The sequence below is a fragment of the Magallana gigas genome, chromosome 9, assembly GCF_963853765.1.
Source record: "Magallana gigas chromosome 9, xbMagGiga1.1, whole genome shotgun sequence".
Classification (NCBI taxonomy): Eukaryota; Metazoa; Mollusca; class Bivalvia; order Ostreida; family Ostreidae; genus Magallana; species Magallana gigas.
The window spans coordinates 47,459,245-47,485,741 of NC_088861.1; the positions used below are offsets into that span (position 1 = coordinate 47,459,245).

General features: G+C 34.9%; 3 protein-coding genes and 1 long non-coding RNA gene across 7 annotated transcripts; 2 read left to right on the forward strand and 2 right to left on the reverse strand.

Moving 5' to 3' along the window:
• Positions 1 to 716: 716 nt before the first annotated feature.
• Positions 717 to 5,649, reverse strand: LOC136271230 (C-type lectin domain family 10 member A-like). Its single transcript, XM_066070784.1, has 5 exons — positions 5,307 to 5,649; positions 3,203 to 3,306; positions 3,015 to 3,114; positions 1,343 to 1,574; positions 717 to 829 (listed from the first exon to the last, which is right to left on the reverse strand). The coding sequence occupies exons 1-5, from the start codon at positions 5,359 to 5,361 to the stop codon at positions 790 to 792; spliced, it is 531 nt and encodes a 176-aa protein (XP_065926856.1). The 5' UTR covers positions 5,362 to 5,649; the 3' UTR covers positions 717 to 789.
• A 317-nt stretch (positions 5,650 to 5,966) lies between these two features.
• Positions 5,967 to 19,667, reverse strand: LOC105335357 (uncharacterized). Of its 3 annotated transcripts, none has more exons than XM_066070782.1 (10): positions 19,592 to 19,667; positions 19,216 to 19,267; positions 18,713 to 18,791; positions 18,482 to 18,547; positions 17,390 to 17,597; positions 10,794 to 10,891; positions 9,252 to 9,314; positions 8,605 to 8,735; positions 7,708 to 7,855; positions 5,967 to 6,391 (listed from the first exon to the last, which is right to left on the reverse strand). In XM_066070782.1, the coding sequence occupies exons 5-10, from the start codon at positions 17,406 to 17,408 to the stop codon at positions 6,236 to 6,238; spliced, it is 615 nt and encodes a 204-aa protein (XP_065926854.1). In that variant the 5' UTR covers positions 17,409 to 17,597; positions 18,482 to 18,547; positions 18,713 to 18,791; positions 19,216 to 19,267; positions 19,592 to 19,667; the 3' UTR covers positions 5,967 to 6,235. The 3 variants fall into 3 exon arrangements, with proteins under 3 accessions (XP_065926854.1, XP_065926855.1, XP_065926853.1); XM_066070783.1 differs by having other exon boundaries at positions 19,212 to 19,267; positions 19,592 to 19,653; XM_066070781.1 differs by lacking the exons at positions 17,390 to 17,597; positions 18,482 to 18,547; positions 18,713 to 18,791; positions 19,216 to 19,267; positions 19,592 to 19,667 and adding an exon at positions 12,465 to 12,646.
• LOC117692215 (tripartite motif-containing protein 2-like) lies at positions 14,368 to 17,191 on the forward strand. 2 transcript variants are annotated; one of them, XM_066070774.1, is made up of 2 exons: positions 14,368 to 14,521; positions 14,918 to 17,188. In XM_066070774.1, the coding sequence occupies exon 2, from the start codon at positions 14,952 to 14,954 to the stop codon at positions 16,617 to 16,619; it is 1,668 nt and encodes a 555-aa protein (XP_065926846.1). In that variant the 5' UTR covers positions 14,368 to 14,521; positions 14,918 to 14,951; the 3' UTR covers positions 16,620 to 17,188. The 2 variants fall into 2 exon arrangements, with proteins under 2 accessions (XP_065926846.1, XP_065926847.1); XM_066070775.1 differs by having other exon boundaries at positions 14,378 to 14,451; positions 14,918 to 17,191.
• A 4,168-nt stretch (positions 19,668 to 23,835) lies between the features above and the next one.
• LOC105320766 (uncharacterized) lies at positions 23,836 to 25,220 on the forward strand. The gene is made up of 3 exons (XR_898844.4): positions 23,836 to 23,951; positions 24,323 to 24,440; positions 24,960 to 25,220. It is a non-coding gene; the product is annotated as an uncharacterized lncRNA (long non-coding RNA).
• The last annotated feature ends 1,277 nt before the right edge of the window (positions 25,221 to 26,497 follow it).

The following is a 26,497-nucleotide window of genomic DNA, read 5'->3' on the forward strand; positions in this document are numbered from 1 at the left end:
CAATGACCATTTTCAAAAGCTCAGTTAGCAAAGACACTGACAGTGAGTGATTAATTTTCGCTACGATTTTAGTTAAAATTATTAATACATTGTAGATAAATAACATTTGTATTGCTGACCTGGACTTGAAGGTGTGTAGTTAATGAAATATTTAAAACAATCAAGCATAGTCCATATATGGGGTTTTTATTTGGTCAATCACTAGACAAAACTTAGATTTTTTCGCCATGTTAAATGACCTTGGTAGGTTTTCTTTTGAAATGATGATTATTCTTACCAGTATGTAGGAACCCCCTATTGTAAACTTGAATAGCGCCACAACTGCTGAATAAGACGACTAACTGCTGAATAAGACGACTAACTGCTGAATAAGACGACTAACTGCTGAATAAGACGACTAATTGCTGAATAAAACAACTTGTAAATATGCTGGTGTATTTTATCTGGTTTTGGGATAATTGTTAATACAAGGTTAGTTTCTCAACATGAATTCAAAAAAAAATATTTCATTTGATAAATAAGAAATTGTAGAGGGCTACATTACTGCACCCATGAATGCATTATGTACATGTAATTAGTAGTTGATTTTACCACATCTTTATTCTAAAAAATATCAATAATTTACCATATCAAACTAAAAATTACATATAACACATGAGAGTGTATACATGTAAGAAATATTATACCTTCATAGATCAATGAAGATAAACAAAGAGTAAGCTAAACTTATCGTCCATTTATTATAAGAACTCGTTTATAACATTAATATTTTACAAAACACGTGTCAAGTCATTTCCTCCCGATCACCTGTGATCCGCCGGTGTTCAGGCTGAAAATGTAAAATAAACAGCGCAGTTAGCGATCTTTTCATACTGGTCGTTACCTCTGTAAAAAAAAAGTGTACCAAAATGTATACGTAGTTGTTAACATTTAAGACGATAATTTTCAAAAATGTCCTACGAATTTTGAAGGGCTCAACAGATCTTTACGACTTGCACAACTAAAGGTGAGTTAAACAATTAGAAATATCCGTGCACAGTAAATATATATTGCCTCCGTACTATCGATTTTGAATAGGCTTAAATGTAGATGATATAAATGTAGTACATGTCAAAAACAAAGATCCTCTTCATGCGAAGATGAAGACATTTTTCAAAGCGGGATTTCGAGGAATAGTTTTGTTAACCAGAGAATCCCAGTGTAAATTTCGGTAATTTTACAATAAATATTTTATAACTTTCATATTTCCAAATAAAGGGAGGTCCAGACCTCCACCCCCACGCCCTCTATTAGATCCACGCGTATCTTTTCTTACAAAATAGCTACATACATACACGTATACCTAAATTGACAGATGTAGTTATGGTGGCCACTACACGGCGCATCCTTCCAGAACGTATCCGTGCTGTTAGGGGCGAATCCTACCGTCATGCAGTTCTCCGCCGACTTCCCGTCGGGACTTCCGGGGGCCCAGTTGGTGAAGCCGCTGATCTGTTCATTAGTCTCCTCCCATCGCCACACCCCCTCAATCCCGAAGTCGTTACCCCCAGTCCAAAACCCGATCATGCCGATAGCTGGACGGTGCGGTGATTGAAATGAATGAAGAACGATTATAAAGGATGACGAGAGACAGAAATTATTAAAATAAAGATTAACCTACAGTTTAGGATTTCCTGTCGGATTTTGAAATCCTATTGGAGTTGAGTTCAAATCCTTCGCGGATTATAAAGCGTAAATTGTCCCAACCCAGGTTATACGAGTATAACTTGGGTAGACATTGAATTTATTTCTTAAATAATGTGCGTCATGTTCATTAATTAACACAAGCTGTTGATGCATTCTATAATTCCACATTATCTTGATATGCAAACTATTCTGCTTTCTTGGACAGACTGCATACTTCAACTGGCTGGATATTTCAGAACCTTAGCTATTGGGTTTATCTGCTAACGTAACTTATCATAACCTAGCATAGTTATTGGGTTTATATGCTAACTTCGACTGGCCAGGCCTCAGGATCATGAAGGAATTTCAGTTTAAGTCAAAATTTCAGTCAGCCATAAAATTATTGTTTATCATAAAAAGACGCTTAAAATTTGTAATTAACAAATTATATCAAGCCAATTTTAGTAGCATTTCAATTTTGTCAGTGTTTTCAATCTAGAGACATTAAAATAATGTACACTTTTTTTACTTAAGACTAAGATTGCTTCATGATCCTGAGGCCAGGAGCTAAGCTATAGAGTTTATCTGCTTACATGGACTGGCCAGGACCTTAGTTATAGAGTTTATCAGCTTACTTGGACTGGCCAGGACCTTGGCTATGGTGTTGATCAGCTTACTTGGACTGGCCAGGACCTTAGTTATAGAGTTTATCTGCTTACTTGGACTGGCCAGGACCTTAGTTATAGAGTTTATCTGCTTACTTGGACTGGCCAGGACCTTAGTTATAGAGTTTATCTGCTTACTTGGACTGGCCATGACCTTAGTTATAGAGTTTATCAGCTTACTTGGACTGGCCAGGAGCTAAGCTATAGAGTTTATCTGCTTACTTGGACTGGCCAGGACCTTCGCAATAAAGTTTATCTGCTTACTTGGACTGGCCAGGACCTTAGTTATAGAGTTTATCAGCTTACTTGGACTGGCCAGGACCTTAGCAATAGAGTTTATCAGCTTACTTGGACTGGCCAGGACCTTGGCTATAGAGTTTATCAGCTTACTTGGACTGGCCAGGACCTTAGGTATAGAGTTTATCAGCTTACTTGGACTGGCCAGGACCTTAGCAATAGAGTTTATCAGCTTACTTGGACTGGCCAGGACCTTGGCTATAGAGTTTATCAGCTTACTTGGACTGGCCAGGACCTTAGCAATAGAGTTTATCAGCTTACTTGGACTGGCCAGGACCTTCGCTATAGAGTTTATCTGCTTACTTGGACTGGCCAGGACCTTTGCTATAGAGTTTATCTGCTTACTTAGACTGGCCATGACCTTAGCTATAGAGTTTATCTGCTTACTTGGACTGGCCAGGACCTTGGCTATGGTGTTGATCTGCGCCATCTTGTCGTAGCTATCGATCGTCACCAGGACGGACTCGTTGTTGTGCTTGCAGCTTTTCTGTGAAGTTAGATGAATAGTTTAGATAGAAAAAGAGAGAGATAGAGAGAAAGAGCAAGAGAGAGAGAGAGAGAGAGAGAGATCGTACTGCAGCATCAATCCAGGAAAGGCGACCTTTCGCAAACATCAGACAGTCGTCCGAGACGGCCAGCCAGCCCCGGGGACAGGCGGAATACACCCCCACAGCCAAAACTGTCAACACATTATACCATGTGAAATGTAACAATATATTACATTATGCGTGATGAAAAAACAAATTACACTGTATGTAATGTAACAACAAATTACACCGTGTATTGTAACATAAAAATGCATCGTGTATGATGTTAAAATAGAACACACTCTGTGTAATATAACAATGTAATGCAACATCAGATTACATCGTGTTATGTACCAACTGATTAAACAGTGTATAATGTAACAAATTACATCGTTTTAGGTGTAACAACAAATTACACCGTGTATAATGTAGCAAAAATTACACCAAATTAAGTATGTACGCTGTTTCATGTTACATGTAATTAATAGCATAACTGTTAAAATAGCAATGTGAATAATCTAACCACAAATTGTGAGTTACATAGAAGTTTCACTATGCCATCGTGTTTAATGAAGAAAGTAACATAAAACAGTCCTCAGTATTTACTGTCAACAAATAACAATTTCATATAAAATAATTATCACTGTCAATAAATAACAACTCATAAAATATCATATCCATATTTACAGGCTAAGAGGACGATATCAAGTCTATTTTCCCCCAAGCGAAGCCGAGGGAAGTAGTTGCTGTCGAGGGGAACAATAAACTTTCTATCGTTTAAAACACTGATAATAAAAATCAATTAATGAGCATGTTTGATTATGTTGAATGTTACATTATTCGCCGTTAATATATTACAGGTCATATAATGTGACACGTTTTATGTAACAAAATAACTTTCAATGATTAACAATATGTACAACGTAAATATGTATCATGTAACATAATCATTATAAACAATAACATTAGTTGTGTATTAAAGGACAAGGTCAAGATTTTGGTCAAAAATATCTTCTTTTTTTTATTTAAATGTGTACAATGTTTTAGTAAGGCATTTTTAATAGGCAACCACAATCTCAGGGTCATTCCTTGAGTTATAAGCAAGTTACAGAGCTAACTATTCCTTGCTATGTGAACAAAACTTTTGTTACATTTTTAATGTTGAAGTGAAAATTTATGTTTTAGACCTAAATGACTGTGTTAAATGTTATGAACTGTTTCATTCTGCTTCAAATGAATAAGACGATAGCAGAATTAGCTTGATAAAGATTTTTACTGATATATTAAACCTATGTAAACCAAAAAAGGGCACAGCCTTGTTTACATGACAAAGAACTGTGAGCCCTGTATCTTGCTTATAACTCTAATACTGACTCTTAAATTCCATTTGATCAATAGAAATAAACAGAAAAATATAATATGACCAAAATCGTGACCATGCCCCTTTAATGTGTTTAATAAGACGCCTTATAACAAAAAATCCAGACAAATGGGAAAATGTAATATGTAACAAGTTAAATGTAACATATTTAGAATATAAATGTGTATGTAAATATGTATCATGTAACATTATCACTGTAAACAATTACATTTAATGCATATTAATGTGTATAATAAGACACGTTATAACACTAAAATCCAGACAAATGGGAAAATGTAATATGTAACATTTTTAGAATACAGATACACTGATAAGAACACCCATACGTCTTTGTATACAGATTATTATAGTTACGGTGATATCACACAACTACCGACACATTCTCGCGTTTACATCTAATTGTCCGGGGTAAACAGAAAACACGTTTCTGTTTCGATGAACTACCATGTCGGATTGATTTATTATTACGCTTGCTGAAACAAAAGCGATACAAAGAAAAAATATCCCATTTCTAGTCAGTTTAAGAGAACATGCATATTTTAATGCTCCGTCAAATTTTTGAGATACAAGTATAAAAATAATCGGCATTACCTGACGTTATACACCCGGCATTTACATGTGTATTGTAATACGTTAATGTCAGGGCTGTGTTACATTAGTTTTATCTGGGATATACAACTGACATTTACATGAGTATTGTAATACGTTAATGTCAGGGCTGTGTTACATTGGTTCTATCTGGGATACATACGATATTTGTAATACACTCACCCCATGACAGTATGGTACACACACTCACTACTCCCGCCATTGTTAGTTCTGACATCGAGATAAAGTAGGTCAGGCATTCCTTCTTGATTGACCAAGCACTGAATGTAATCTTAGAGTCGATCGGTCAGAAGCACTCTCAAATAAGAAACAACCTGAAATTTTGCGTAGGTCCCTTGGAAAGAAAAGTATTATACTAATTTTTTCCTCGATTTTTTTTAGTGTTGTTACAGATTTATAGAAGCGTTGAGCTTTTCATCCTTTATAATTGTTGGTATTTCGGAAGAAATCGAGATTCATAATGTTGTTTTATCAATATGTCTTTGATAGCCGGTAAATAAGTCAATATTTTAACCTAACAATTAAAACCCACACCCACTACATCGTCTCCAAATGTTCTTTCATTTATTCTTGTCCATATATATACTAAACAAGAAAATATAATTAGGTGTGCAATGGCAAAAGTTTAGTAATATTTCTTTTTATGAATTTAAATATTGCTAGAAAGACTTTAAAATGTTACTCAATGTTAAGAAAATAATATAAATTCTCCTTCCTCCTTCTTAGAAGTCCGTTCTCTTCGTGATATTGTTGCATCGTAGTGCTATAAGTTCATTTACCTTTTCTTTTGCACAAACAACAATTTAAAGTATTTTGCTGAGATTCACAGTATGACTATTTATTACCAATAGAACACCACATTAAAAGGAAACAACGAGCAATGAATCGCAATACATCAACAGTGCTTTTATGGGCAAATCTCCTCTCATTCATATTATGTAAAAACATCTCAAAAGCACCATCTTCTTTGCAGATCTGAACACAGAATGCAGTAATCCTCCGCAAAACTGGCATGTCTTTGCTTAATATATTGCGCATGCTCGGCAAATCCTGGGCAAAAGGTAATCCTTTAACAAACCATCGGCGGCCCTCTATATCACCCCAGTTTCAATGTTTTTGAGATAGTTGTGTCCGCCACTAGTTGTCTGGTCCTCTGTGGTTATTTCCAACACACCGGGGACTGTGGACACGTGTTGTCCGGGGACATTGTCTCCGTCGTAGTCGAGTACTCCTGGGATATCTTCTATCTGAATGAAGATCAAAAACAGCTAACATCAAGCTTTATAATACTTTCATGTTAAATACTGAAATCTGATTGGTTTAGACACAGTTTATAATCCGTTCTTTTACCCTCAACGTTAGCAACACACTTGGCAATCCCAACGAATTGTTACATGCGCGTAAATTATGCTTTGCGTCGGTTGACAATGGTTTTCTCGGGGTTTCAATTTCAACAGTTACCCTCCCAAACCGGCACTATTTATATAATAACATACGCCGTATTGCTAAAGAGTTACTGAAATAAAACACGTCAATCAATTAAATACACTTTTTGGAATTTTGGAGGAAAACCTTCTCTTGTGAGTAAATTATTAAAAAAAAAAAAGTAACGTATTTTGTTCTGGTTATTTAAAGGTATTGATAATTTGCATTCTATACATGTGATTTTGCAATGAAAGTACATCAACATTTTAAAATAATGTAACGATTTTTGATGTATGATTGTTTATTTGTATTCATAAAATGCATTTTGTATACTTTTATTAATGTATTTTAGTAACAACCGGAAGCATTGCTCATCATTATTATATGTCTAAAATGTATTTAATCTGTTGTATATCATTGTTTTACCTTGAAATTCATCCAATGTTTATCGTATGTTTTGTACTTTTATTTTCTCATACTTCCGGTTGCGGGAATTTATGTGTAGCTTTTACCTAATAGTCGACCAAATGGGTTGTACAACGTCACGTTAGGTTGTTTATATAAACGTGAGCATTTTAGACGTTAGTCAGAGTTTTTAGAGTGGAGTTTTTGAAGTTGAGAAGTCAGATTATTTAAAAGTCGTTACCAGACAGTGTTTAACAAAGTCGTAACCAGACGAGCCCAATATGGCAAGGTAATTGAATTTGTGTATTTTAAGAAATTATTTATAGGAAAATTTACTCTAATTAAACTTTATTTGAATTTCGGGGATTTATTATAAAATCTAGCAAGTGACGCTGCGTAACTGGTTATTTATTGTTTCTTGTTTTGTTAATTGAAATTAAATATCATCAGAATATAATTATAAAACCTTTATTACCTGGTTGTTGATTTCTTTCAAAATAACCGCTACCAGGTTTACCAAGCATAAATTCGCTACCAGAATTTAATTATAAAAGACCAGATCAAATTTATCCTATCTTATACGAACTCATTAAGGCGAAAACGTTACAATAATGTAACTGAACCATGTGAGTGAGTCTGACACGTTAATTACAATATAGTTTAAGGTCAAGTATTCATATAGCTGTTGTGGTGTGTATTAAGCTAATACCACATGCAGTCTATCATGATTTACCTCATCACCACAGCACATGCGCTTGGCATCCCAGACCGTCTCCACCAAACACAGAAGGACACATCCCAGAAACGTAACAATCACTATGAAGACAAACACGTGCAGGTGAGAGAGTGTATCACAATCAACGTCCATCGGCGTACCGTCCCTGTAGGAAGCAGAAAATCATTGCTAACAGATGATTGGTCAATGTAAAATACAGACATCCATTGGTCAATGTAAAATACAGACAGATAATTGGTCGATTGAAAATACAACAGTCCATTGATAAATGTAAAATACAGACAGATGATTGGTCAATGTAAAATACAGACAGATAATTGGTCGATAGAAAATACAGACAGATCATTGGTCAATACAAAATACAAAATACAAACAGATCATTAACCAATGGAAAATACAGACAGAACATTGGTCAATAGAAAATACAGATAGACCATTGGTCAATGAAAATTTAACTACGTACAGATTATTGACTAATGGAACATACAATGGAAAAAAACTGCAAAGCGGTTTGTAAAAAAAAATCCGTTTCAAGTTACTTGTAAGTTATACGAGTAGGTAAAAGGTAGTAATAAAATTACCGATGATTTGATTTCTACAATTGAAATAACAAAATAAGACCCACTTCTTAATTATAACTGTTGATTTTGCAAATGAGGCTGTTAATTTTGTTTTAAGCTGGGCTGTTTCGTATTTCAGCATGTTTTTAAAAATAAGTTGTTCATTTTGCATTTACGTCTTTTTTATTCTTTCAGTCGCTCATATTAAATAATTAATGACATTGCAACCGCCGTTAAATTATATAAATCTATAATCATTCAATCGTTTTTCATATTTTAGTTATCTGCAATAACATAGAATCTAGTTACATGTAATCACATAAATTCTAGTTACCTGCAATCACACACGGTTCCGTTGAAGAAGCAGTTGTCAAGGTCAAATGTTTTTACATTATTAGAAATCGCCATAAATGACGTCATCGCAATCAAGATGGTCATTACCAGAAAAGCGGCATGGATGTTTAACTAAAACAAAGAACATATTATTACAGAAGTATGATAATTAGGCAACCACATCTTGATTTCTGTGACGCGTTTGGTCTTATACTGCATTTAGGGTAACATTTCTGTTTTACATCCATTGTACATGAAGAATTTTGTGTAACAAATATATTACTCAGATTAAATAAGCATATCATTAAATGCGTGGTCATTTTACCAGTTTATATAAATCCCACATTCACGCCCAAATATCCGTTGCAGTCATGTTTCATCATTGAGGTTTCTCAGACTGTTTTCAGGTACAGGACATTACAAAAATGAAGTGAATTACTTTGACTGGAAGACCAGATGCATTGTGGAAACAATTAAATTTACACCCAGTTGAAAATTAACTACTTGGATGTACTTATTGAATAAAATCAACAATTTGATGAAATGCAAGAAATCTAACACCTTTAGATTTAATTGCAATAAGTAAAGGTGAATAATTTATTAATTAGAAGATGGCGTTTAAATGATATCACAGACATTCAACCTTACCAGCCACTTCATCACATCTCTGTAGACGGACAATATCAGTCCCAGGAACCCGGATATTGCGAACTGAAAAATTGTCGAACATTTTGTCAGCATTGAATGTTTCTCAAAAGAAGAGGTCTTCAGATTTTATGTATCCCTTCATTAGCAATTCACAATTCAAAACAAAATGAATGCGTCTTAATTTACAATACAAATTGGCATAATGCTTAAACTGACAATTTTTTTTTTCAAAAACAGACATTTAAAAGACTTTATTCGCTAGTTTTCTTCTTGTATTAAACAAATCATTAAGATATTTTATTTAGAAAATTACATTATATAAATAGTGCCTGTTTAGGAGAGTAACAGTTGAAATTGACACCCCGAGAAAACCATTGTCAACCGACGCGAAGCGGAGGTTGACAATGGTTTTCGACGGGTGTCAATTTCAACTGTTATCCTCCCAAACAGGCACTATTTATTTTGTTATACTGAATGTCTTAATTTTTAAGAAAATTTTACTGCTTTTATATAGGAATAACGTGAATTCTACAGCGAACCGTACGCCCATAATTTTCGCGCATGTAACAATTTGTATTGTTAACCTTTCATGTTAAATACTGAAATCTGATTGGTTCAGACGCAGTTCATAATCCGTTCTATTACCCTCAGCGTTAGCAACGCACTTAGCAACGGGTAACATTACAAATTGTTACATGCGCAAAAATTATGGGCGTACGGTTCGCTGTAGAATTCACGTTATTCCTATATAAAAGCAGTAACATTTTCTTAAAAATTAAGACATTCAGTATAACAAAATAAATAGTGCTTCGCGTCGGTTGACAATGGTTTTCTCGGGGTGTCAATTTCAACTGTTACCCTCCCAAACAGGCACTATTTACATAATGTTACCCGTTGCTAAGTGCGTTGCTAACGCTGAGGGTAATAGAACGGATTATGAACTGCGTCTGAGCCAATCAGATTTCAGTATTTAACATGAAAGTATAACAACACAAATTGTGATTATTTGATATAGCATTTTTATAGGTGATATTGCATAAATCATGCATCCAAGACTAGATTAAACACTTGCATATTTTTTTTAATACATACTTCGCCTCAGACTTAATTTAGGTATTGTAAAAAGTACAATAATATTATTTCATTCTCTACGCAGGATAGACAACTTTTACTGGTTCATAAGCAGCAACAAAATGCAAAGGCAGCTATTTGAGGATTTGAGCGATAAAGCATAAGCCGGGGGAAAAGAGTACAGGAGATGCTATGGAACGCAGAGTAAGGCTTTTTTATTAACTGGTACATTCTGCAAGAAAGCATTTTATAACATCAATTTATATTAACAAATCCAGATTTTGCAAAACCTAGATAATGTGACTTTGTGTTTTTATGACGGGATACCGGAGAAATATCTATCAGTTATATTTTGTATATTACGAGGTATCTGACGTGGTGAATGTGTGATAAAGCACCCCCCCCCCCCAAAAAAAAGAACTACAGGAAACAATACAAGGAGAAATAAGATGGTGTAGAATTATTACCAACCATTACTGTAGGGAACACGAACACGTGACTGTACGCCCCCGTCTCCGGAAACACCGGCTCCGACAGTCCGAAACTGGCAAGGACGCCGATGATCAAATCTATAAAAGAGAAAACCAATGACGGTCTGTCACCGTTATATTGCTAAACGTCAGAAATTCAACACAGATCCGCCCGCGTAGATCGCTTCATACTGAATCCCTAGTGATCTACGTGAGCGGATCTAAGCGTCTCTTTATATAAAGAATAAAATTAATTGTCAATCATGACAATACAAATATATAGCTGTTCATGAAGAAAATATTACATAAGCACATAAGCTTCACGGTTTATAAAGCGTAAACTGTCCCAAACCATTTTATATCGTATAAAACAAATAAATATTGAATTCATTCCTTAAATAATTACACAATGTTGATTTAACAGCTTAGCGGTTCTTCAGACTATAACACTCTGTCTCTTTGAAATCACACACACAGAGTCCGAAAAGTGACAATCACTAATTGAATAAATAACTTTCATAAAATTAAACTGGGAGAAAATACTACAAAACAAATGTTGAATTTAGAAAGTAAAGTTCAAAATAAAGTTATAAATGAACAGTGAATCTCGCACTGTGATAGATGCTTAGAGACTCTCTGTGCTTGTTAGGACCCCCCCCCCCCCCCCCCTCAACGCACGCTCCCAGAACCGTGTTGACGGAACAATAAGGGCATCGGATTTGAATATGATGTTTGAAAACTCAATGCTTTAAAGCTGCTTGGTCCGATTTTATATCAAATTTTATGCACGCTTTTAAACGATGGCTATGCTTAGTATATGTATAATAATAGACATTGCAGTAGTTTTACCCGACAATTATGCCAAATTTCAATGAAGAAAAATACGTACAAAATTTGCTAACAAAACAAACGACATTAAAAGGTACCGCGTTATTTCGCCTCATGTTAAATTACACCCCTAACGACGAGACGGGTATGGTTGTATTACGACTTTGACATCGCTTTAAATAAAGGTCGAAATGATCAAACAAATTACAAATAAACATGTGTACGTTTTGTTTGCTAATATTTTCCAAAGTCTGCTTTCTTTACAATCGATGCATAGCATGCGGGTTGAATAACCCCAATCATTCGGGGGACGAAACGAAGCGGTTTCCTTTTCTAAACATTCCCGTGATGCATTTTGGTTTGTTTTTTCGTTTACCCAAAGAAAAATTATTTTTATTTACTTTGAATATTTCTAACTTTGAATGGAGACTGATTCTGCTGGTGTAAATAGGAGAAAGTCCATAACTTTCTAAGATAAATGATTTGTATGGAAAAATTTTTGATACTGTAATTACAAAAAAATCGGACCAAGCAGCTTTAAATTTCATTACAGGATGATAAACAGTTACTTGAGTCGCAAGGTTTTTGATGTTTTGTATAAATCAGGGTATTATTAATTTTAAAAATGATAACATTTCGACGGAAAGAAGATCAAACAGTTGTTTTTTATTCCTAATAACCATTCTGAGTTCGTACGATTAAAATTAATACTAAAGAGATATTTATCAATTAACCCTTGACCATAGTGATCTCGGACATGGCAATTAAATTCTCTGTCTGTCTGTCTGTCTGTCTGTCTGTCTGTCTGTCTCTCTCTCTCTCTCTCTCTCTCTCTCTCTCTTACCCCCGACCAGTAAACTCCCAGATAACATTCCAGATATCAACTTGTCCTTGTTGTTTCTGTAAAACTTGCGCATTTTCACACCAACTTTATCATTTTTTTAAATGTTGACTGTAAAACATCCAAGCGATTTTGTAATGTAAATTTAATCGTGGTATATATCCCACTGCATGATCAAATAACAATGTCATTTCTTAAATCACGGGGCCGCGATAAAAGGTGTAGTGAAACAGCTGAGGGAGTTTGAAAAGCCTTTTTCTATTGTGATTTAAGTGCAAGAAAATTTACCGGTGAATGGTTAATGATTACACAGGGTTTAAGAGTGTTTGTTTAAACCACGTAGGCGGCCTCTGCTCGTCTACTGCGGTATACTGACCAATACACATACTAAGCAATAAATCTATGGGGTTTTTCTCTAATTTTATTTTTGTATAGGATTATGGAATTAAAATTGATAGAAAAAATTTAAGGGATTAATGAACTGTTTGTTGTGTTTTTCAATTTTCGCCCTAAAACTTCATTAAAAAAATAAATAAGAATTCGCACTTTCATTTTTAACTCCTGAGGTGATTTTTTCTATACATGTACATTAAGTAGAAACAAATGAGAGGTGTATGAGTATACATCTACCATAAACAACGTTATGCACACAACATAACATTTTAATGTCACAATAGGCAAATCAAAATTAGGGGAAATAAATTGGTACCAACGCGAATACTTTTATTAGTGTTTAAAAACAATGAAGAGTGTTGATACAGTTTGGAAAAATACCGTCTGAAAATGAATGAGTTGATTCACCATGAATATTTTTCTATTTTTACTTACAAAACAATCGATATTGATTTCGAAAATAAAAGACAGCTCATTCATTCTGCAATCTTTTATGGCTAACATTTTTGTTGTTGATGTGAGCTGGGTAGTCTACAAATATCCCACTAATGTGTCTTAAACTTTTAAATATGACATTTATGGACATAAAATGTTGTTTAGGAACAAAAAATCCAAACCTCTACGATTAAAAATTAGAACATTTCTAAAATCATTATACAGAGCTCTTGGTCAAAGGGAGGTATATTTAGTCTTAAAATGGCGACCACCATCTAGCCGCATTAGTTGTGTGTTTCCTAATCTTGGGCGTTGACGAGGGGATAGAAAACACACAACTCGTTGGATAATGGTCTAATACTTACAACTTCACATGAAATATGCGTTGGACTCCCCTTCCCTGTCAAACAAAAATATTCATTGGACACCCCACCCCACGCGCTTGGAAAAAATTCTTGAGCCAAGTATGACTATCCTTTGGGGTTTTCAAACACATTCCTTCTGGAAACGTGGGAAGAAGGGGGGGGGGTGTATACGTAGCTGGTAACGGCTTGATTTTTTATGCGCAGGATATGTGAACTCAAAGCAACTGAATTTGTGCGTATTTTTGAAAGAGAAGAGAGTTGACTTTCATACTGTAGTACCATATGCACAAATATTCCATGCAATTATCCATGTATCATTTGGTAAATGTGTCAACTACAGTATCTCGTTAATACATGTACATGTACTCATGTATGCTTGTCAAGAATTTATCAGGATACGGAGAGGACAAAAAACGAAAACTTACATAGATAACAAACTTATTCTGCTCGATTATAGGTAAACGTTCGCTCTTTGTTGTTCAATTGGGTTTTATGTCGGGGGTTGGGTGTAGGTGTCCGCCACATTTTTTCAATTATTGGCAATTTTCCTCGTTGAATGAATGAATGTTTATTTCTCTCAAATCATATCAATGGTACATGAAGTAAAAAACCGAAATATTTACAAATTTACAAACGATACCCCTTTAATGATTTCTCCTGCTTCATGCCCTTCATCGCGCAGACCCTAGATCCACCCCCCCCCCCAAAAAAAAAACACGTCATTAATCACGTGTCATACCTTGAAAACAGACCCGGAAGAACGAGCAAAAATACGCCATGTTGGACTAGCCACTAGGGTGTGTATTTACCGACATAAACCATGTGAGACAACACTTATTCTGGACTAAAATGCTCCCAATATTCAATGTAAGGATTCTACGTCAAAGTTGATTTAAATATAGGTAACTGGGTCATGTACATTATGTCATGTATCCACTGACATACATGTAGCATCGATTCTGAAAGTTTGGCGAGGGGGACGTACTGGACAATTGCTTATCTTTGCTGTTCTAATCGGAGGGGGGGGGGGGGGGTAGCAAGGGGGGGGGGGGGGACTTGTGACAAATAAAAAATAAATGTTTTAAAAATAAACATCATTCCATTTAATTTTTTTTACATATTTCCAAACAGTTGGGGGTGGGCCACTTTTATATATGTAAAGTTAATATATATATATGTCAAAATATAACGCTTTTTCAAAACGTCTACAAATTTATACTTATCATGAGCATTGTGCTTATTTCTTGTTCTTGTATGTTTCAGGATCTCTTGTAACAGCTAGGAAAGGAGTCTGACCATGTACCCTAGGACTTGGGCCCAGGATGTGTTACGGTGTCGTCTCTGTGAGACCCCGGGACCCCCTATGTATTGTGACATTTGTCACATACATCTGTGTAAAGCCTGTGTGGGGGAACATCTCTCTGATCAATCCAAAGAACACAAAGTGCTGCGATTTGAAAAGAGGGGATCTACCACTAAATGTCCAAAACATTCCTCAAAGATTTGTGAACTTTACTGTAAACAATGCGTTGTTCCTATTTGTGCACTCTGTGTTTCCTCTAAGAAACATCACGCACATGATGTTGTTGACATTGCGAATGGTTTAGAGAGCCACAAACATGACTTTCAGAAAGATTTAAAAGAATTAGAAGATTTCCTGTATCCTAAATACCAGAAGATTGCATCCAACATTGCAGTTCAGAAATCTGAACTAAATAAAAACTCTAAGAAATCGACAACAGCAATAGACAAACATGGAGAAGTCTGGCACAGAGAAATAGACACCATTATACAGAAACTGAAATCTGATCTTGATGAAATGGATGCCAAACACCTGGCTGTCTTAAACAAACAGGAAGATGAAATCACACACACCATTTCTGAAATCACACAGAGCATTGCTGATCTGAAGAAGTTACTGGACTCCAATGATGTCAGCCGTGTCTCTGCCTACAAATCCAGGAATGCTGAATTCAGAAGATTGCCTCCTAAACTCACAGTTTCTCTACCAAACTTCACCCCTCAGAAAATTAACCCAGAACAACTTTACCAACAGTTTGGTTCCCTGTCAGCATTCTCCATTACAACAGAGGAACATGGCTACACCATGGAAACCTCAGAAGCTGGATCCTCTCCTCTCAAACCACTACTTGATGAGCCACAGATCATCTCCACCATACAGACACAGTATAAATATTATGGTCTAACCAGTGTTACTTGTCACAGTGATGAAGAAATCTGGATGTGTAGTTATAATAATAAGATGATGAGTCTCTACAACCTGCAGGGGGAACTAGTGAAGTCAGACCAAATCAAGTCAGGGAACTATCCATGGGGCATAGCAGTGACAAGGAGTGGGGATCTAGTTTATACTGATTACAATGATAGCACTGTGAACATAGTGAAGAATACACAGATACAGACAGTGATCAGACTACAGGGGTGGAGACCTCGCGGTGTCTGTAGTACCTCCTCTGGTGACCTCCTGGTTATCATGAACAGTGCTGATGATAAACAAACAAAAGTTGTGTGTTACTCTGGCTCCACAGAGAAACAAAGTATTCAGTGCGACGACAAAGGACAACCTCTCTATTCATCTGGTTACAATAAATACATCAGTGAGAACAGGAACCTAGATATCTGTGTGTCAGACTGTGACGCCCGTGCAGTAGTGGTGGTCAATCAGGCCGGGAAACTCCGGTTTACCTACACTGGTCCTCCCTCTACTACCAAGGGATCATTTAGTCCACACGGCATCACAACAGACAGCCAGGGTCGGATCCTGACAGCAGTCTGTACCTATAACAACCACCGTATCCACATCCTGGATCAGGACGGACAGTTCCTCCGCTACATTGACAACTGTCATTTACAGATTCCATGGGGTTTATGTGTGGACACCAGAGACAACCTCTTTGTGACTGAGTACACAGGTAAAGTGAAGAAAATACAATATCTGATGTAAACAAACTGTTTGTATATTATATGTAAACAAACTGTGTGTGTGTGTATTATATGTAAACAAACTGTGTGTGTGTTTTATATGTAAACAAACTATGTGTGTGTGTTTTATATGTAAACAAACTGTGTGTGTGTATTATATGTAAACAAACTGTGTGTGTGTATTGTATGTAAACAAACTGTGTGTATGTATTATATGTAAACAAACTGTGTGTGTGTGTATTATATGTAAACAAACTGTGTGTGTGTATTGTATGTTAACAAACTGTGTGTATGGATTATATGCAAACAAATTGTGTGTATGTATTATATGTAAACAAACTGTGTGTGTGTAATATATGTAAACAAACTCTGTGTGTGTATTATATGTAAACAAACTGTGTGTGTGTATTATATGTAAACAAACTGTGTATGTATTATATGTAAACAAACTGTGTGTGTGTATTATATGTAAACAAACTGTGTGTGTGTATTATATGTAAACAAATTGTGTATGTATTATATGTAAACAAACTGTGTGTGTATGTATTATATGTAAACAAACTGTGTGTGTGTATTATATGTAAGACAGTGTGTATATTACATATACATATGTTATAATAAATCTATCAAACAAACTTTGTCAGCCATTAGTTCTGTCTTAGAAAGAGTGTGGATGTAACTGTCATAGTTTTGTTCATTGAAACAAGCTGTCAGATGTCCACCTCTTCTCTCCCTTTTTGGTAAGAGATGCCTATTAATATAAATAGATTGTCAGAATCAGAAATGTTGTACCTGCTCTGTTGTGTGACATGTACTCTAGCTGTTTCAACTGAAATACACAACCCAGGATGAAGTCGGACAAGTGCCATTGTGTTCAATGTATTCATATCTTTAACTGGTAGGTAATGACAGGATAGTAAGTCATGAGTGAAGCCTCTGCATCTAACAAATTGAAGTTTGTCACATACTGCCCAAAGTCCAAGCTCTTGTTGAAACGGCTCTATTTGTAAAATATAATATATGTAACAATTCATTTTTAAAACTTTTATAATACTGCAAAATGATGAATTCTAATATAACTTACAGATGTATTCCGCTCATACACAGTAAAGCCTCACTCAAAAACCAAAATGCCCTAACCTATGGGTCGTGATTTTTACAACTTGGGGGACATCATTGCTCATTCTAAGCATGTATTTAATTTGCCTGCTAGATGACCAAAAGTAATTATTTTTTTTAAAAATTAGTGGATATTCACTATATGATATATATAGTTTCATGTTGAATCGGTTAATCGATCACTTTACAACATATATTCCCTTCTCCTATGGATCCTGCTCCAAAAAAAATATTGGTCAAGATGACCCTTTATAGAGTAGTGTTCAAGAAGTCGAGGTGAAAATGCACAAACGTTAACGCACAACACATAACTCAAAACGCCGACGACGTACAAACCCGATTGCATTGGGTCACTTGTGGGACTAAGGTTACCACAATATCTAAATGTTTAAAAGTTCACCAGGATATGAAGCTGTGATCTTGTGCATGAACAAATCCTCTGCAGAACACTTACCAGAAGATTTCATAATATACCAACCAAGTTCATGGCCTGGTGAACTTTTAAAGTTGATTATATATATTTCTTGAATTTCAATATAAACAAGACGGATCATGAAAATCATTTAGCAATTATTGTCTATCTATGTTCATAATATCAGTGCTTAGGACAAAGCATTGACTCTCAATGCAATATTATTTACGTTACAAAAGTTCATGCACACAGAGGTGACAATTTTTTCTTCCTCTTTCGTTTGTTCATAAAATGGAAGAATTTGCTAATGCAAATATTGTGGCTTGTAATAGATTGAGTTACCAAACACATACCTTCCCATGGAATCCATGGAAACTCCTTTCATACTTTGAGTGTCTGCATCGAATGTTTCTAGATGCCTGAAAATTTAACAGTACACAGATTTAAATCAACTAAGAAGATCAATAACAATATAAAATCAATTCAGGAAGGCTTTCAAAAATTTTACATGGAAGGAGAAAAATCAGAAAGAAGTTATACATGAAACATGATTTATGTAACAAGTCAAATAGTTTATAGTATACAAGTGTAACAGGGGCCCTTTGGTATAAATAATGAACACCTGCAGGCTCGCTGTTGTATATGATTTAAAAATAAATCACCCTGTAAATATACAACAAAAATTAATTCAATTTCATACGATCAATTCACATAATATTTTTTAATTAATTTCACAGGTTATAAAAAATACACAATATTTAAATGTTATAAATGTGGAAGAGTTATTCCCCTTTTCACAGAATTTTACAATTTATGTATAAAACATTTAATCTTACATGATGACACAAATCTACACACATTCAGATTCATCATCATGATCATATTTGAACATCTAAATACTCAATTATATATTATGTTGTAAAAAGTATAAAATTGATTATGCATCAATAAAGTATCAACCCAGTTATAAAAAATAATTGGGTGAGAACCTGGTAAGTTGCAAGAACTTGTGTTCAAACCCTTTGTATATTATATATACAATAAAATATGTTCAAACCAAAAATAGTATATGAAAATGTTTACAAACTTGCTGGTCCATATCTTGATGTCACTGTAAATCTCTTTCTGAAGTCTTTCGTCTGAATTAGAATCATACAACATTAAAACTCTACATATTTTTATATGGATATATATATTTTTATTTGTACTGCTATTATAGGGGTAATATCACAATATGTATTGAAACATAGGGGCCCTATTTGCTTGCATGTTTAACTGAATTTTCTTCAATAAAATCCGTTTGACCCCTACATTTTATGTTTATCACTGACAATATTTACAATGATCCATGATGTAAAACGTCTACATCCACTTCAGTTTCAACATATTGCAACTAGAACTCGACTTTAAACAAAAAACAAACAAATTTCCTTCTTATTCGTAAATATAGGACGCGTAGTTACCATGTATTATATCTTTGAGTTTCAGAAAATACCAGTTTGGGTCTAGATCTTCGTCTGCTCATGTCTATGGTAAAGTTTCATAGGAACCCCGATCCCGATGCCTTTCTTAATAAAATTCTAACAAAAAGAATAAATACACGACGTCAGAAGTATCGAAAGAATTTATATAGCGTATTCTCATATTCAACAAGAATACTACCACTAAAATCTGTAAGATGGATCCAAGCTTACACCTTGGCATTTGTTGTAGAGTCATTCAAAAATGAGAGAGAATTCATGCACAATGTATCTCATGGACGTTGCATCGTATTTTGAAAGTGGATGGAGGGGAGGGGGGGGGCGTCATCCATAAAAATTAAATCTTGACAAGGAAAAAAAAAGGAACTTTCAAAAGTCATGAAAAAAGTCCGTGGGGAGGGGGGGGGGGGAGGAAGGGGGGAAGCGTAGTATTTACCGATAACTTAATTAAATTTAAATTTTCATTTCTTTATTTTCACTTTATTTTTTACATGGCCCCAAAATGAAGAAGGGATGGGGTGGGGCATAGTAATAAAATTACCTTTTTTATATGTAAATTTAAGAAAAATGTTTGCTGCGACAAAAAGTCCCCCCCCCCCCCCCGCGATACTACCTGCCTGTACTTTCTGAATTTGTTTATAGCATTATAAACCATAACTTCACGTCTGTTAATTATAACTTTATATACCTGCTTATGAAGCAGATCAATATGATACAGGTGTTTCACTTGATCGTGTCAATTCGCCACCTGTAGTCACGTGTACACGTGTCTTTTTTTTTTTTTGGGGGGGGGGGTTAAAACATTAGCAACATTTGGCGAAATTTATTTTCTTTTTTAATTTCTACGTATTGTTCATAAATTTGCACTCAAATAACAATGAACATACTTTGTATTTATAATTCTATAAAAAGTAACAATGCAAATACTCTTAAAGTAAGCCATAATTTATATTCTGGTGGCGGTTATATATTAACTTTCCAATAAGTATTGTAAAATTCGCTATGTCCGTGTTTGTTATATTGAGTTTTATTATAGCTTGTATGTATGGCTATATATGACAATTGTTTTGCAATATGAATTTGTGCATTGTAAATCATGGATGATGAGAGAGAGCGATAAAGAAAAAAAAAATCTTTAGACATTGGTTCGTGTGATCCGCTAATATAAAGGTTACAGATCCCTTTCCCACCCTCCACAGATGGCTGCATGGCAAAAAGGGTGGGTTTTTTAGCTTGCCCCTCCCCCCCCCCCCCCCCCACTAACACACAATATTCACCCCCACATTCGTGAGTTATTTTTTCATCATTTATTTTCTTAATCTTATGTTGATGTATGCTGCACTAAAAAAATCACAATTTACGCGAAATAAGCTATACTAGTATCTAATATATATATATATATATATATATATATATATATATATATATATATATATATATATATATATATATATATATACACCACTGGTATACCATAATGATTGGTATGTATATATATTTATAATTATATATATTATACATGGGGGGGGGCGTCCTGGAGGTAATTTACTGGGAAAAGCCCGGGATGTTCCAGATGACCGGTGGAGGTATTTTACTGGGAAAAGCCCGGGATGTTCCAGATGACTGGTGGCGGTGTTCGGATAGATGTTCCTATTTATTCATTAATAAATGTACAAAAGAAAATAAGGCTGAAACTTATGATGCTGATGTACGTGTAGAAGCAAACTATACGTGTAGAATGTGAGTGTGTAAATATTATAAAAGCATATGCTTGGGGGGGGGGGGGGGGGGGTGTCACAGAGAGAGAAAAGGGGAAAAACATTTTACTAATCTGCTCAAACCACCTAAAATTATACAATGTCATTTTAATGGTAATTTTTAATTTGACATGGGTTAAGAGATTGGCAATTTGAAAAATTGCCATTCAGGGATATAGAGGAATAAAAATTATCCCTCACCCCCCCCCCCCCCTCACTCCGGGAAATTAATTTATCCCTCGGACCCCCCCCCCCCCCCCCCCACTGGCAAACAAATTTATCCCTCCCCTTTTGGGATTAGTGCATGGTGTATGGTGAATGTCAGCAGTAATTGTAGACTTTTTTGACGGTCTGATGAATTTAACATCAAACAATGATAAAATACATGCAATCACATTTTGATGTTTTACTGTAAATGTTTGTTTACACAAACCACAACATATTTGTACACTGTAATTTTGTAAATCTACATTATTCTAGATACAATGCTTATTCTCAGACAAAATTAAAGCAAAAAAAAACTTTTGATATATGATTTAATTTGATAATGAAGTAAAATGATACACTTTCTGTTTCTCAGTTAAAGCATTTTTAGACATAATGATCGATTTCGTAGACGGATGAAGAAAAATACATGTGCATTAAGAATCCATTGGTCTTGTTAATGTAGCGCTGCCTTTTGTGTTTAGTGTTTTTGTTGGTGTAAATCCAATTAAAAGTTATGTTTGTTCAACCTGAGAGAACCATAAAAAATAACACAGAATATACAAAGCACGTGTATATACATCATGTTTGTCTTATACCCAGACCATGGCAAAGTTCTTATTTGGAATAAATACTATTCCAAAATAAAATAAATAGATAAAAAAATCGAAATAAATGTAGAAAACAGATTAAATAATCATATAGTATTCCATTGATCGCAAATTTATAGATTGTCACAATATAATGTTTGTGGGTAAAGCTAAATATTGATGTAAGACTGTTATATTCTGAACAAAAATGGTTCGAAGACAGATTGAGGAAGTTTGCACCTTCAGTTATCCTTAAAAATAGATTAATTAAGGGTTGCTTAAAGATTGCCTTTTTTATGTGGCCTTTAAGGACCTAGCAGCCATCTTTAATTCTTTAAGCCTCAATTAAGCCAGCTTAAAGCATCGTTGAGACTTAAAGGTGGCTTAGAGATCGTCTTTAGCCTACCTTTAAGCAGATGTAAACTATTTTTAAGGCAACTTTTAGGATGGACATATTCATTTCACCAATGAATTTTAAGTGTAAATTCCTCTCGCGAATTTTCCGTGAAGTTGCGGTTTGCCCGGTAGCATGCCAATCGGCTTTCTACTAAAAATACTACCCAACTTTCACGAACGTATCTTGTATTTGATTTGTATTGTAACTGTAAATTGTAATATAAAAGTTCTTAAAATCCATATGGTGAATTCAGGAGAAAGCTCAATTCGTTACACTCGCTCAAGTTTAAGCATGGTACGGTATTCCAATGAAAATCGATTCCCGGAGTTCCGAGAGAACAACTTAATAACGTGCGGAGATTCCAGCACGGACAGTCCGATATAATTCTGTACTCAAAATCGACACTAACGTGCGGAAATCCAGCACAGCTAGCCCGATATCACACACACTCCACTAACGTTCGGGGTTCCAGCACAGTTAGCCCAACCGTTCTCTTCCAGATCTAAAACCATTCTCTCTTACAATTATTATTATTTTTTTTTTTTTGACAGGCATGTTGCTTTTTTTTTGGACAATGGAATAGTAATGGCATGCCAGAAAAGTAAACATTCACACATATAGCTGTTACGATAATTTCACACTTCTATTGTCCAACAATTATTTAATTTGCCTGGAGATTAACTTAAGAAGAAATCAAAGACTAGTGTCAAGAGGATTAACATTTTGTCACATGAAAGCATCTCCGTTTGTTTTTTGTTTTTTTGGTTATATCCTTTTCTTTGTTACAAAAGAAATTGCATAGTTAATTTGAGAGAAAAAATTAAAGTTAAGTTCTCATAGCAGCTTGTAAATTTTAAATCGATAACCTGTTACATTAAAAGTTTAAAATCGAAGATTTCTAAACTTATCTATAACAATCTTTGTTATAGATAAGTTTAGAAATCTTCGATTTTAAACTTTTAATGTAACATTCATCTTGTAAACTTTTTTTAAGGCAAACTTAAGGATGGTCATATTCAGATGCATTTTATTATCGGTAGAGTGCTGGATTTGTAAGCACTCAGGTTTAAACCACAGCAAAGGCTTTGATTTAAAAAACTAGAAAATAACCAATAACACACTGTCCAGCTGATATAGCAGGTATGCATCATTCTTATACACACTGGTTCATTGCGGCATTGTAGCACAGGTGAATAGTTAATAATTCTGAGGTTAATTAAATTAATCAACAGCGGTTTAGAAATCGGCAGAAACATGTCATGCGACAGCTGTTCGTTAATCTAACTTTATAAATGTACGATTGCAAGTGCCCATGGACCAGTATTCCATACAAACTGTGGGTATAGTTGTGTAAACATCTCTAAGTGTATCTCAATTTTAGAGACAGAAATCAGGTTTGTTTTGTTTTTTTTGGAAAATATTTTAGACTTTTTAAAAAAGTTATTTGTAAACACTTCTTTCAACCATCATCATCGCGTGTCTCTGATTTACAAACAGACAAATATTTCAAAAATTCCAATTTCGACATGATTTGATTGCATTCTACTGTTTTATTTCTTGGATTTGTTTGTTTAAAATTCGTTAGATTTTTAATGTAGGAATTATAACGGCGCGTTTTCATAAAATTAAAGTATTAACTAAAAGATTACACAGATGAGATTGTAAGATTTAAACGTATTGATTTTACTGTATTGTAGCAAGTTTAACATTCGTTTCCTGCATGTTATACTACTATTTATAATTACAGTATATTTTGCCTTTGTAGGTCACTTTCGTACTTTAGGGAGACTTTAGTACAACTTTAAATCCACCAATCATGTTGATCGTTTTACTCATGCTTCTGTCTGTCGCTCTCTGTAGGGAAGCCACAGCCTTAAAACCAGGTAAGAAATTTACTTATTTTATTAACATTTTTAAATTCCTCAAGATATGAAAAATTTACAAATTTTATTTCCTAAAGATATACGCTTTTATTTGCAAGAGTTTCTTCCTATCTGCGCTTGTGAAGCGTTACTAAGTAATTTTTTTTTCTATTTCACTACAAAATTTGACCCAGTTGCATGGCTTAAGTAGTAAAGTATTTAAACCTGTATGCATGTATAAGTCATAGAAAAGTTTCATATTTGTCTCAAATCGTATCCAACTTTTAACGTCGCTACGTGAATAATCGAACTTAGACCAATTCATCTAAAGATATCACTAGTTTAATTTTAACTAAGCATGCGTGTATGATTCCACCGCCTGTATTTAGAAGCCATTCATACGTAATGTTCCTAAAACATCGTCTTTTCTGATACAATATATTTCACCGAATTAAATATACAACCTGACAATGTGGTACTATTTGTGAAAAATATATCATATCAGAAGGAGAGTATTTATTAGATTTGACCCACTTACAGAGTGCCTGGAGCCGTCCTATGAGGGACAGTACCTGAGTCTACACGTCTTCTGGTCCTACAGCCCCACCCTGGGGAGGTGCACCCAAAGGACTTTCGGCGGCCCCGCCCCTTCCGGACGGAACCATTTCGATTCCTTACTAGACTGCCAAGAAGCTTGTGAAGACTGATTCGTACCCGACATTACAAACATTACCCATAACAGAATAAAAAAATATCCTCAATAAAGCTCTTTGAATTTTTAAATCATCATCCATTTTTTATATGATAATATAAAGAGGTAATATGTTATCTTTTTGTTTTTGTTGGGATGCTCAGATCTCGCGCGAAAAGACATGCGCGGATCTAAAAAAAATATATATAGAGGGGTCCGAGTGATATCCATATTTGCAAGGGGGTCCAGTCCTATTTTTGGTTATTTCGCAACATGTGTTTAAATTTATAGGGAAAAAAAACAATTGTTGGAGGAAAAGCGTTCCGATTATTTAAAAAAAATATTACTTTTTATTTCCACAGAGTGTGTCAAAACCATGTGGTTTAACTTAGTCTACTTTTTTAGTTCATATCTTAATTCTCTACATAAAGATCCACGACATAAAAAATTACCTTCTTATGGCCTCTATACATGTATGTACAGAATCAATATTTTGAATAAAATGTGTGGAAACAATTCTTACAGTTCAATCCTCCCCATCTCCTTCCCTGGCAGTCCACATACATGTACGTCGAATCTGTGTCCCCACCACTGGTTCTATCTGCCCCCAATCCTCCACAAAAAAGTTAAACACAAAGGCAGCTCACAATTCATCAAAAAATGTAGTTTGCCCAGAGGCCACATTTGCTCACCTGAGCAATATTAGCCAAAACTCTGTGATACAGTCAGGTAGCATCAAGGGGGAGGGAGGAGTTGGGGGGGGGAGGGCAAAAAGATAAAAGTTTGGAGGGCAAATAGCATTTTTATGATAAAAAAATACGGTGAGGCTGAGGGTTGAAAAACCTTAAAGAGGAATAACACACCTGGAAAAATTCACTCAAATAAACAATGTGCAGTTTGGGGATAAAAAATTATATATCTAAAAATTTTAATTCAGTAAGTAACAAAAGACCCTGCGGGATTCGAACTCGGGATTTACAGATCACAAGCCCGACTCTTTATCCACTCGGCTATAGTGTAAGTTACACGTGGCTGTCGATAAAATCCTTTTAATAAAACGAAATTTAATGTCGTTTCAATCAGAGGTCAGCCATTTTGTGATGTGTTATTCAACTGTTAGAGGATTTGCAAAAAAAGGTTCCTCTTGAAAAGAAATACATTGTAGGTCTACAATATCAAAGATAGCAGATTGGTATCCATTATTCTGACTGCAGGTTTTATAAAGTTGAACTAGTAATAACAATGGGGTGAAATACAACAGCTGATAACCCTGTATCATATAACTGCATTCGGAACACTCTCTGCCATTTCTCATAGTATTACTCAAAACTCTCTAGTCAGCAACAACAGTGGCGATCAAGATGATTCGAATGGCCGGAACTGGGAA

Coding starts and splice junctions, on each gene's coding strand:
- LOC136271230 (XM_066070784.1), bottom strand. CDS start 5,361: ATGTCAGAACTAACAATGGCGGGAGTAGTGAGTGTGTGTACCATACTG. Junction 3,115..3,202: donor TTTCCTGGATTGATGCTGCA/GTACGATCTCTC, acceptor CTAACTTCACAG/AAAAGCTGCAAGCACAACAA. Junction 830..1,342: donor AACTACATCTGTCAATTTAG/GTATACGTGTAT, acceptor TTACATTTTCAG/CCTGAACACCGGCGGATCAC.
- LOC105335357 (XM_066070781.1), bottom strand. CDS start 12,537: ATGCGCAAGTTTTACAGAAACAACAAGGACAAGTTGATATCTGGAATG. Junction 9,315..10,793: donor TCGTGTTCCCTACAGTAATG/GTTGGTAATAAT, acceptor ACAATTTTTCAG/TTCGCAATATCCGGGTTCCT. Junction 8,736..9,251: donor GAGATGTGATGAAGTGGCTG/GTAAGGTTGAAT, acceptor TCTTTGTTTTAG/TTAAACATCCATGCCGCTTT.
- LOC117692215 (XM_066070774.1), top strand. CDS start 14,952: ATGTACCCTAGGACTTGGGCCCAGGATGTGTTACGGTGTCGTCTCTGT.